This window comes from Ambystoma mexicanum, chromosome 8 (genome assembly GCF_040938575.1).
Source record: "Ambystoma mexicanum isolate Mex_15411 chromosome 8, UKY_AmexF1_1, whole genome shotgun sequence".
NCBI classification, from domain to species: Eukaryota; Metazoa; Chordata; class Amphibia; order Caudata; family Ambystomatidae; genus Ambystoma; species Ambystoma mexicanum.
The window spans coordinates 1,718,136,821-1,718,148,877 of record NC_090929.1 but is presented as its reverse complement, the minus strand read 5'-3'; the positions used below and the strand labels follow the sequence as shown (position 1 = coordinate 1,718,148,877).

General features: G+C 48.2%; 1 protein-coding gene across 1 annotated transcript in view; it reads right to left on the bottom strand.

Annotated features, from left to right (window-relative positions):
- The window catches only part of LOC138473484 (deleted in malignant brain tumors 1 protein-like), a 1,627,178-nt gene that overhangs the window by 1,431,423 nt on the left and 183,698 nt on the right, over positions 1–12,057 (bottom strand). The window contains exon 4 of the mRNA XM_069612128.1: positions 2,184–2,498. Coding sequence (XP_069468229.1) covers positions 2,184–2,498 — 315 coding nt within the window. The remainder of the gene's footprint in view (positions 1–2,183; positions 2,499–12,057) is intronic.

Here is a 12,057-nt window from a genome sequence, read left to right as displayed (position 1 = left end):
GAAGACCCTTGTCCCCCAGACATATACAAAACAATTCTCAAACAAGGAACCCCCAGGGAATACCACAGGGACCTCCTCAACCTCTCAATCTTAACAGGTAAAGTACCACAGGCCTTCAAATCAGCATACATCAAGCTGCTACTCAAAGACACAACAGGAACCGTAGAGGACTTATCCAACTACAGACCCATCTCCAATATACCCTATATAGCAAAACTGCTAGAAACGTACGTCTACAAAATAACCAAAGAATTCATAGAAGAGCACTGCCTACTAGACCAGGCACAAGTTGGTTTCAGACCAATGAGAGGAACAGAATCAGCTCTCCTCTCAATATGGGACGACCTAAAAACAAAGGCAGACTCGGACAACAGCACCGCCCTGATTCTCCTGGATCTGTCCACAGCTTTCGACACTGTCAACCACGACATGCTCATAAAGAGATTAGAAGGACTACGGATTACAGACACTACCCTACTAACTATCAAATCCTTCCTAACAAACAGAACCAAAACCGTATGGATGAAACCTTTTAAATCCAAACCTAGAGACTCCATGTGCAGAGTACCACAAGGATCATCCTTTTTGCGGGTTCTATTCAACATCTACATGTATCTACTAATCAAACTCATCAAGAAACACGGCCTCACATGCTACAACTACGCCGACGATACTCAAATAATCTTCAACATACAAGACACCCGAGAAGAAAACACGACACTAGAGAATTGCCTTCGTGAGATATTCAACTGGATGAACCTCAACCACCTCAAAATCAACCCAGGCAAAACAGAGATACCACACCAGAACCATCATCAACTGTAAAAAAGCTAGGTCCTGATGGATAACAACCTCACTCTAGAGCCACAAGTAAACTCTCTACTCAAGAAATGTTTCTTCCTCTTGCGAGCGCAGCAAAAAGGATCCTACGCTTCATGTCGTTCGCCAACAAAACACTTACCATCATCGCTCTGGTCATGTCCAAAGTAGACTACGCCAATAGCCTATAACTGGGCATGCCCGAATGACTTCTAAAAAAAACTACAACGCATACAAAATGCAGCAGCCAGACTCCTCCTCAAGGTACCCAGAAGAGAACACATCACACCCGCGTTAAAAATACTACACTGTCTACCATTAAAAGAGCGAATAAAGTTCAAATCCATGTGCATCACGCACAGAGCAACACACAAACAAGGCACAGAATTCCTAAGCGATAAACTACGCCACTCCTCGTCATGCAATCCCTTGACCTTGGCCCACCCTGTTCAGGCCTCTCCATTACGAGCAAGCAGCCCATTTCTCAAGTGTAGTGTGTGGAGAGTTGGGGTCACCTGGGGGTCTCGCGGTTGACGTTATTGTTGTCGCCGTTATCCCTGAATCTGTTGAATGAAAAAATAATCACATTTTAATTCAGCAGTTGAAATCCAGCAGAAGGTCAGTTACACAGTCTTCGTTTTAGCTGATCCATAGATCCTGGCAGAGAAGTTGCCAGAACAGTCCTGACAGGTCAACTCTTTGCCCGTTTCCCCTGGCATGGGGCATTCAGTGTGGAATAGGGGGCTCTGAAGCCCCTACTGGTGCATCCTCTAGGGTTGGTTCTCGCTTGAGGCCCAGGAAAAACTGTGGGACATCCAGTGAATAGAGGGTTACCTCGTCCCTGCCCAAGACACCACCTCATACTACAGGCTTCCCCCCTGTCCTTCCTGGTCTAGCCCACTGACTCCCATCTGCCGCTCACATGGACTCCTCCTCATGTCCACTCATTCTGGGATCATTCTTAAACTATGTAACATATGGGACCCAGAATTAAAAATAAGCATTTTCTCTGGAACTTTAACATATGCAATCTATTTCCGGGCTTCTGCCGTGTAGCTAGACCAGCAGCCATATGTAGTCACAGCCTCGTCATGTATCTCTGCTGTGTGGCTGTTCTATGGTGTTCTCTCTGTCTTCTCTTCCCAGGCTTAGGGGTAGTTATATGTTGTGTGGATTTTTTGGGGGAAATGCCGCCAGATTTGAGACCACTGCCCAACTCTTGTAGCCCCTTTTGTCGCACTGTGAAGGAAGTGCCTCCACAGTTGAATGGAGTCATTGTTTGATAAGCTCTGACTGATGCCAAACACACACAAACATTGTCAATTTCCAAGTGGAGGCATAGAGTCGGAAGAAGCGCAGCCCACCTGAGCAGATGACGCCCGCGTCTTCCGCGTGGCCGCAGTCACTAAGGGTCCAGCCGCTGTTGCTACAATCCCACAGGAAGGCCTCGCCTCCTGCGCAGACCACGTCATCCAGGAGGACAAGACCTGTGCCCTGACCAAAGTAGGAATTGGAGGTATTGGAAACAGCAGTCCCACAATCCAGCTGCCGGCACACAACCTGTGCATCCCTCATGTCCCAGAAGTCATCGCACACTGACCCCCACGAGCCTCCGTAGAGCACCTCCACGCGTCCGGCACATCGCTGGCCTCCATTAGTGAGCCGCAGGTCAAGGTCCTCTGTGGAGACAGGTGACAGAGAGAAAGAGTGAGGGGAGGTAGGGCACACACAATAACACACTGGCACCACTGCAGGCATCGCGGGCCTCCATTAGTGAGCCGCAGGTCAAGGTCCTCTGTAGAAACAGGTGACAGAGGGAAAGAGTGAGGGGAGGTAGGGCACACACAATAACACACTGGCACCGCTGCAGGCATTGCTGGCCTCCATTAGTGAGCCGCATGTCAAGGTCCTCTGTAGACACAGGTGACAGAGGGAAAGAGTGAGGGGAGGTAGGGCACACACAATAACACACTGGCACCGCTGCAGGCATCGCTGGCCTCAGGATCCCCAGATTCTGAGCAGGATTGACTGCCCAGGGAGAGCACACAGACACTGCACAGAATCTAAAAGCGTTTCAGGTGGGACTCTAAAATAAACAGGAACCCTACTTTCTGATCATTGACAAAGCAGAGTGTCCTATGCTTTCTCCCGGGACACTGGTGGGTTTCTTTCATATATTTCATGGTTTCCTCAGGGGCTGCACAGGGGTCTCTATGCACATGCTCGCCTCTTCAAACTGCAACTCCACCCCAGGCAGGTTTAGCAGGAGCTTCAATCCTTCAGCAAGTAGCAAAGAGCCAACCTCGGAAGCAGGACCTGAAGGGGGCAGGAGTGCAGCAGCGTGGTGCCTGGTGGTAGTGGTTAATGGAGACCAGACATTACAATGTACAATGGTATCAAGAGCGAATCTGAGTGGAATGTCTCAAAAAGAAGCCCCCACAATGCGTTCCGTGAAGACAACCATCTAGACGCGTGTTCTTCCTCTTGCAAGCCTTGTGTTCCTGTCATTGCGCAAGCCTTGTGTTCCTGTCAGTGCATAATGGGTCTGGCGTGTTCTTCCTCTTGCAAGCCTTGTGTTTCTGTCAGTGCATAATGGGTCTGGTGTGTTCTTCTTGCAAGCCTTGTGTTCATGTCAGTGCATAATGGGTCTGGTGTGTTCTTCCTCTTGCAAACCTTGTGTTCATGTCAGTGCATAATGCGTCTGGTGTGTTCTTCTTCTTGCAAGCCTTGTGTTCATGTCAGTGCATAATGGGTCTGGTGTGTTGTTCCTCTTGCAAGCCTTGTGTTCCTGTCAGTGCATAATGGGTGTGGTATGTTCTTCCTCTTGCAAGCCCTGTGTTCATGTCAGTGCATAATGGGTCTGGTGTGTTCTTCCTCTTGCAAGCCTTGTGTTCATGTCAGTGCATAATGGGCCTGGTGTGTTCTTCTTGCAAGCCTTGTGTTGCTTTCAGTGCATAATGGGTCTAGTGTGTTCTTCCTCTTACAAACCTTGTGTTCCTGTCAGTGCATAATGGGTTGGGTGTATTCTTCCTTTTGCAAGCCTTGTGTTCATGTCAGTGAATAATGGGTCTGATGTGTTCTTCCTCTTGCAAGCCTTCTGTTCATGTCACTGCATAATGTGTCTGGTGTGTTCTTCTTGCAAGCCTTGTGTTCCTCTCAGTGCATAATGTGTCTGGTGTGTTCTTCTTCTTGCAAGTCTTGTTTTCATGTCAGTGCATAATGGGTTTGGCTTGTTCTTCTTCTTCCAAGCCTTGTGTTCCTCTCAGTGCATACTGTGTCTGGTGTGTTCTTCTTCTTGCAAGCCTTGTGTTCATGTCAATGCATAATGGATCTGGTGTGTTCTTCCTCTTGCAAGCCTTGTGTTCATGTCAATGCATAATAGACCTAGTGTGTTCTTCTTTTTGCAAGCCTTGTGTTCCTGTCAGTGCATAATGGGTCTGGTGTGTTCTTCCTCTTGCAAGCCTTGTGTTCGTGTCAATGCATAATGGGTCTGGTGTGTTCTTCTTCTTGCGAGCCTTGTGTTCATGTCAGTGCATAATGGGCCTGGTGTGTTCTTCTTCTTGCAAGCCTTGTGTTGCTCTCAGTGCATAATGGGTCTGGTGTGTTCTTCTTCTTGCAAGCCTTGTGTTCCTGTCAGTGCATAATGGGTCTGGTGTGTTCTTCCTCTTGCAAGCCTTGTGTTCCTGTCAGTGCATAATGGGTCTGGTGTGTTCTTCCTCTTGCAAGCCTTGTGTTCCTGTCAGTGCAAAATGGGTCTGTGTGTTCGCCCTCTTGCAAGCCTTGTGTTCATGTGAATGCATAATGGGTCTGGTGTGTTCTTCCTCTTGCAAGCCTTGTGTTCCTGTCAGTGTGCAAGCCTTGTGTTCCTGTCAGTACATAATGGGTCTGGTGTGTTCTTCTTCTTGTAAGCCTTGTGTTCATGTCAGTGTGGAAGTGTTATATTCCTGTCAGTGCATAATGGGTCTGGTGTGTTCTTCCTCTTGCAAACCTTGTGTTCATGTCAGTGCATAATGTGTCTGGTGTGTTCTTCTTCTTGCAAGCCTTGTGTTCATGCCAGTGCATAATGGGTCTGGCGTGTTCTTCCTCTTGCAAGCCTAGTGTTCCTATTAGTGCATAATGGGTCTGGCGTGTTCTTCTTCTTGCAATCCGTGTGTTCATGTCAGTGCATAATGGGTCTGGCGTGTTCTTCCTCTTGCAAGCTTTGTGTTCCTGTCAGTGCATAATGGGTCTGACGTGTTCTTCCTCTTGTAAGCCTTGTGTTCCTGTCAGTGCATAATGGGTCTGGCGTGTTCTTCCTCTTGCAAGCCTTGTGTTCATGTCAGTGCATAATGGGTCTGGCGTGTTTTTCCTCTTGCAAGCCTTGTGTTCATGGTAGTGGATAATGGATCTGGCGTGTTCTTCCTCTTGCAAGCCTTGTGTTCCTGTCAGTGCATAATGGGTCTGGCGTGTTCTTCCTCTTGCAATCCTTGTGTTCATGTCAGTGCATAATGGGTCTGGCATGTTCTTCCTCTTGCAAGCCTTGTGTTCATGTCAGTGCATAAGGGGTCTGGTGTGTTCTTCCTCTTGCAAGCCTTCTGTTCATGTCAGTGCATAATGGGTCTGGTGTGTTCTTCTTCTTGCAAGCCTTTTGTTCATGTCAGTGCATAATAGGTATGGTGCAGGAAGGATGGGCGGTAACAGACCCTACTTACTGTGAGTGATGTACTTAGACTGGTTATTTGTTGAAGAATCGTTAATCAGGATAGTGAACACATGGATCAGAAAAGAATTCCAACACCACCACCAAATCAAAGAGTGACGTGCCCACAGCCCAGACCCCTAGCCCAGGTTTCCACAGTCACCCAGTCCTCTCTACCAGTGGCTCCCAAAACAATACAAGTGGCTACCAACATGCAGCCCATATTCCACTTTTGAGTGGGCTTCATGCGGTACTGACTCCGTCACGTGACACACTGTCACACAATCTTCCCATGCACCTCGAGGGCTTCACACCACAGCTGGCCACCTGTGTCAAGTCCCTTGGGTTTGACATCAACAGCTCTCCTTCAAACAGCATATAGCAAGGAAGACACAAACGGCTTGGTAGCAACTTTCTCTCCTGTGGAAAATCGAGTTCTTCTTCCAAATAAACAACTTCAGATTTGTTGTCCAAGCCTTAATCCTCTCCACCTGAATGGTGGAAATACCCTTCTAGGAGTCCTTTTGCCGACAACCTTGGCACCCCTGAGATGTGTCTTACCTACTGCAGCACATCTCTTCAAAGGCAGGGCTGTCACAAGATGTGGTGAGGCCCGGGGCAAAATATTTGGTGAGGTCCCCATACAATATTTTGCACTGGGCCAGCGGCGGCACCTACGCAAACAGGAGACTCGAGAAATATCCTTGAGTTTGTGTGCAGGATCCCAAATATGGTTTATTACTACAACTGCAAATCAATTACAGCAAAGTTAGATTTCTCTAATGAAGAAAGGTTTATGCCAGACTAACTTTTGTATCATATGCATAAATATATATAGGATGGCATGAGCTCTCCACTCCGCCACCTCCAACTCTCTGAGGGTCAGTCACTTTCCCAAGCAACAATTTGGGGGCATATCTCTTTCTTCGGCTAGGGTCTCCCTCTGGAACAGCCTCCCTGCCTCTTTGAAACTTTAGCAGAACCATGTCCGGTTCCGGAAGCAACTCAAGACCTTTTTCTTTGCTTCTGCCTTCTCTCTTCCTCTCTGTTGCTGATCACCTGCCTGATCCATGCACTGCTTACCCTCTGAATTCGTGCCCAGGTCCCTGCCTGTCCAGTTACAGTCCCGCACTGCCTCTTGGCCCCCTGCACCTGTGGTCTGTATCTGTAACCCTACAGTCCCCTCTCTTGCACTTATGAGTACCCGCACTTGCCCCCCATAGGCTGCAGTCCTGTTTCTCCTTTGTTCCTGCACTTCTCCATCCTACCCCACCCTCTGCACTTCTCCTCTCCCCCCTTCCCTGCTTTTGCACGATCTGAATACACAAGGCCTAGTAAGATCGGTGTTTTGTCCTCCTTTTTTTTTTTAACTCTCCTTGCCTTGTCGCGCCTAGAAACACTTGTGTACAGGCGCGTTATAAATGCCATATCCTATCATTAAGGAGCACCCTGCCTCTATGTGCGCATTAAAACACACATCATACACAGTGACAAATGATGTACCGTGGAGGGTGGAACATTTCTGAACTTGTGGCTTAAATGTTTGTGCCAATTATGCAGGATCAACAGAGCACAGTAAGGGAGACCAAACCAAACAGTGTTGCTTGAGGGGGGTTCTGACGCCCAAGAAAATGTTTGAAACATTGGGTTAAAATTATGCATTTTACAGCACTTTGTTTGCAAAATCGGGTAGAAATCCATACAGTTTGCAATTGGTTTTGTATGGAAGCGCATGGAAAATCCCAATAGTTGCAAATCACAAACCGTGCAAAAAAACATTTTCCAATACATTTCATGCCACCTTTCCACACAACATATTCTAGTATAAAAATGTATTCATGCTTGTTCTCATGTATGTTCATGCAGGCTGCATCAATATGTGCCATTATTACCATGTACGGACTCCCAGCCAGTAAAAATGCCATGCCACAGAAAGTATATCCAGGCTGACTGAGCACCATAAGTGTTATTACTGGCTAGATTGGCCTAAATTCAATGTGGACCAATTTAGCCAAGTAGTATGTTTGCTTCAACCTTGATGCATAGTCCTGTGCATCAAGGGTAAAACAAAAGGAGCATTGGCAATGCTAAGAGTTTGGGCTTTCGTGTAGGCATGGGAAAGGCGCTTCTGTATTGGTATTAGCTGGCCATTGATGGTGCCAGGTGCAAAAGGGTTTGAATACCTGAGCAGCTAATAGCAGTGCCTGGCAAATGCCTAATACTTCTACACAAGCCAAAACTGTCGGCTTTGCCAATACTTGTTTTTAACAGGACTTCAGCTAAAGTCATGCAGGGTGCTTTTAAATCTAGTGGCCGAAGGCAGACCTGATGAAAACATTTTTCTTAGACCATTTACGTGTTTCCAACTGCAATGAAGTCATTAACTCTCAGAAGACTCCTTTGAGAAAACACTTGCAGGCACATTGAGGGCAAAGTTTGATTTAAGCCTCAAGTTCAGAGTTACAATGAGGAGGTGTTTTGGGTGGGGAGGGCAGGAACTGGGTGAGAATTGCCATAGGGATTAGCATGGTCATGAGAAGTCAATGTGTGGGCAAATAACTAACAAACATCTCCACGCTTTGTGTCCCTCCTCATATGCCATTTCTTCCTATCTGTACTAAATCCTGTCATTGCAACAGAACTTCCCAGATCCAGGTTCTGGCAAATAATTGCTCACCAGATCTCAGATACAGTTCCACAATCTGGGAAATCTATGTGCACTATATGTTTATTTTAGAATACTGTGGTGTGTTTGTGCTTTAAACTGTGTTGGGTAGGGATATGAACCGTGGTCGCTAGTTTCCAAGGTGAGACACTTCCCCACAAGACTACTTGAGGGTCTGAGCGGGAGCCCTGTGAAATCGCTTGTCAATGTTGCACTGCACTGGAAATATTGATGTGCATTTTTCAGGTTTAAAAGGGGTGCAGATTTTGAACTTTGCTGATGATAGATCTTCTGAGGAGAAGAGGCAAATGTTCATGGGGTGACTAAAATACCTGCCCTACACCCTCCTAATCCTCCTGTCGCTGGACCCTCTTTCACTGCGGAAGGACGGATGCCTCAGAAAAAAAGTCTATTTCCAACTCTCTCTGTGCGCTAAAGCAATAGTTTTGGCTTATTGGTGCCGCACCGAATAACCCAAACAAAAAGAATGCTGTGCAGTGGAGCAACACCATTGAGCAGATTGTTAAGGAGCGGCATCAGTTTCAAACATGCAGCGCACAAAAGCCTATCCATGCAATAGCAACAGACTCTCTTTCATAAAACCAAAGTCTTAACTTCTGGTCTCAGCTTTTAGATAGCCCACCTCTCCCGAGATTAGCATAGCATCATGAAAGCAGACAGCCTCTGAATTGGGGTGAACTGTACGACTAGTGGCCAAAGGGAAGGTGCAATAGCTACTTGGCTTCCTAGCTGGGCTCAGGGAATTGGGAGGGGAAAAGGGAGCAGGGCTGGCTGAAGATTTGTTAGGGCTGGTGGGGGCCCATTTCTTTTTGATGTTTGGGGTACCCCTGGCCTCACTGATTGGAAAAAAAGTCCAAGGCACCTGTGGAATGATTAAATCAATAATGGAGTCAAAATAATGCAGCGAAGTGGTTAAAGGCTGCAGATTACCAGTAGGTGGGGGCAACTACTCGGGGGGCCATTTGAACTGTAAAAGCTGAAAGGGCCGGATGCCATCCCTCAGTGGGGAGACTGGCAGCTCAATGGGTTTATTGGCCGCACTCACTATCCACTTTCAAAACTGTCATCCAGCCCCGGCCAGACGGAACAGGAAACAAACTTTAAACGGCCCTGCAATTACTAACATAAAACATTTCACTGTTAGCGCCTGCATTCATATGCATTCATTTTAAGGTAATTGAAATTGTGATGTGGGGTTAGCACTTACATGCCAGGGGAGTGATTAGAAGGGAAGTGGTTACATGAGACATCTCCTTCTCACAGCAGTCCTTAAGCTTGATGTTTCAGAAATGAAAGCGAGAGTTAGCTGCTTGTAACATTAAAGCTTCACCAGGATAGTCTAATTCCAATGTGGAAAGATGTTAGATGCCCCGACACAAGTAAGTTTGCCCCCCTCAAAGCCTCTGAAGTTAGCGCCTCTCCCAACATTTGAAGTGTTAGCCCCCCCTGACACTTTAGCCTAGGTGCACCTCTGATGCCATGAGCCCACCCCTTAATGAAGTGGCCCCCAGGGCGGCTACATTTAGGGGTGGGGCTGAACACACACTCACATAAAACACTTTCAGCCATTCATTCATCCACCAGTTACACAACTCCTTACATGCATGCATACATAAAAGCAAACACAGCAATGACACAAACATAAACACCAACATGCATGCATGCATTCATACACATATACATACTAATTTAAATACACACATATATATATATATATACACACACACGTTTAATTTAAAATAAAAAACACTTACCTTACCTCCATGCACCCTTCGAAAGCATCCACGCAGCCGACATGTAGATATGCTGCCTGACAGGAGAGAACCCCTCTCCTATCAGTCAGCGTGGTCACGCTGCGCAACGTGAACACACTGACTGACAGGAGAGGAGTCCTCTCTTGTCAATCAGCATGTCCACGTTGTCAGATGAACAACTGGAGGCAGCAGAGCTCACTTCTGAGCCCTGCTGTCTACCATAATTTTGCTGTTTGTTGCAGAGCTAAACGGCTTTCAAAAAACAGCAAAATCATCGAGAGGAGACAGCACAGTCCCCCGTGTGAATAAAAGGACACTGGTGGACTGTGCTGCCTTCTGCTTAGGAGAGGGGGCACGAGGCCCGGGGAAGTGTGCCCCCCTGGCCCCCGCTCGTGACGGCCCTGTTCAAAGGTCCCAGCAAATACAACCACATCAACCCGTCCCTCATCGAACTGCACAGGATCCATCTGCAAGCCTCTATCACTTTCAGATCGGGCTGCATTATCTATACCGCCATCACCCTCAAGTCCCCAAGGGACATCTCTTAGAAGCTAAGAATCTCCAGAGGCATATGATCCACCAGACGTAAGGACCTGGGCTCACCCTCAAGTCCCCAAGGGACATCTCTTAGAAGCTCAGCATCTCCAGAGGCCTATGCTCCACCAGAGGGAAGGACTTGGGCTCACCCTCAAGACCCCAACGGACACCTCTCAGAAGCTCAGCATCTCCAGAGGCCTATGATCCACCAGGAGTAAGGACCTGGGCTCACACTCAAGTCCCCAAGGGACACCTTTAGAAGCTCACCATCTCCAGAGGCATATGATCCACCAGAAATAAGGACCTGGGCTCACCCTCAAGTCCCCAAGGAACATATCTTAGAGGCTCAGCATCTCCAGAGGCCTATGATCCACCAGAGGGAAGGACCTGGGCTCACGCTCAAGTCCCCAAGGGACACCTCTTAGAAGCTCCCCATCCCCAGAGGCCTGTAATCCACCAGAAGTAAGGACCTGGGCTCACCCTCACGCCCCCAAGGGACACCTCTTAGAAACTCACCCTCCCCAGAGGCCTCTGATCCAACAGAAGTAAGAACCTGGGCTAACCTCAGGTCCCCAAGGGAATCCTCTTAGAAGCTCAGCATCTCCAGAGGCCTATGATCCACCAGAGGGAAGGACTTGAGCTCACCCTCAAGTCCCCAAGGGACACATTTAGAAGCTCACCATCTCCAGAGGCCTATGATCCACCAGAAGTAAGGACCTGGGCTCACCCTCAAGTCCCCAATGGACACCTCTTAGAAGCTCACCATCTCCAGAGGCCTATGATCCACCAGAAGTAAGGAACTGTGCTCACCCTCAAGTCCCCAAGGGACACCTCTTAGAAGCTCAGCATCTCCAGAGACCTGTGATCCACCAGAAGTAAGTACCTGCCTCACCCTCACATCCCCAAAGGACACCTCTTAGAAGCTCACCATCCCCAGAGGCCTATGATCCACTGGAAGTAAGGACCTGGGCTCACCCTCAAGTCCCCAAGGGAAAACTTCCAAAAAGCTCCCCATTTCCAGAGGCCTATGATCCACCAGAAGTAAGGGCCTGGGCTCACCCTCAAGTCTCCAAGGGACACCTTTAGAAGCTCAACATCTCCAGAGGCCTTTGATCCACCAGAAGTAAGGGTCTGGGCTCAACCTCAAGTCCCCAAGGGACACCTCTTAGAAGCTCACCATCTCCAGAGGCCTATGATCCACCAGAGGTACGGACCTGGGCTCACCCTCAAGTCGTCAGGGGACACCTCTTAGAAGCTCCCCATCTCCAGAGGCCTATGATCCACAAGAGGTAAGGACCTGGGCTCACCCTCAAGTCCCCAAGGGACATCTCTAAGAAACTCAGCATCTCCAGAGCAGAGGCCTATGATCCACCAGAGGTAATGACCAGGGCTCAGCCTCAAGTACCCAAGGGACACCTCCTCGAAGCTCAGCATCTCCAGAGGCATGTGATCCACCAGAGGGAAGGACCTGGACTCACCCTCAAGTGCCCAAGGGACACCTCTTAAAAGCTCCCCATCCCCAGAGGCCTGTGATCCACAGAAGTGAGGACCTGGGCTCAACCTCAAGTACCCAAGGGACACCT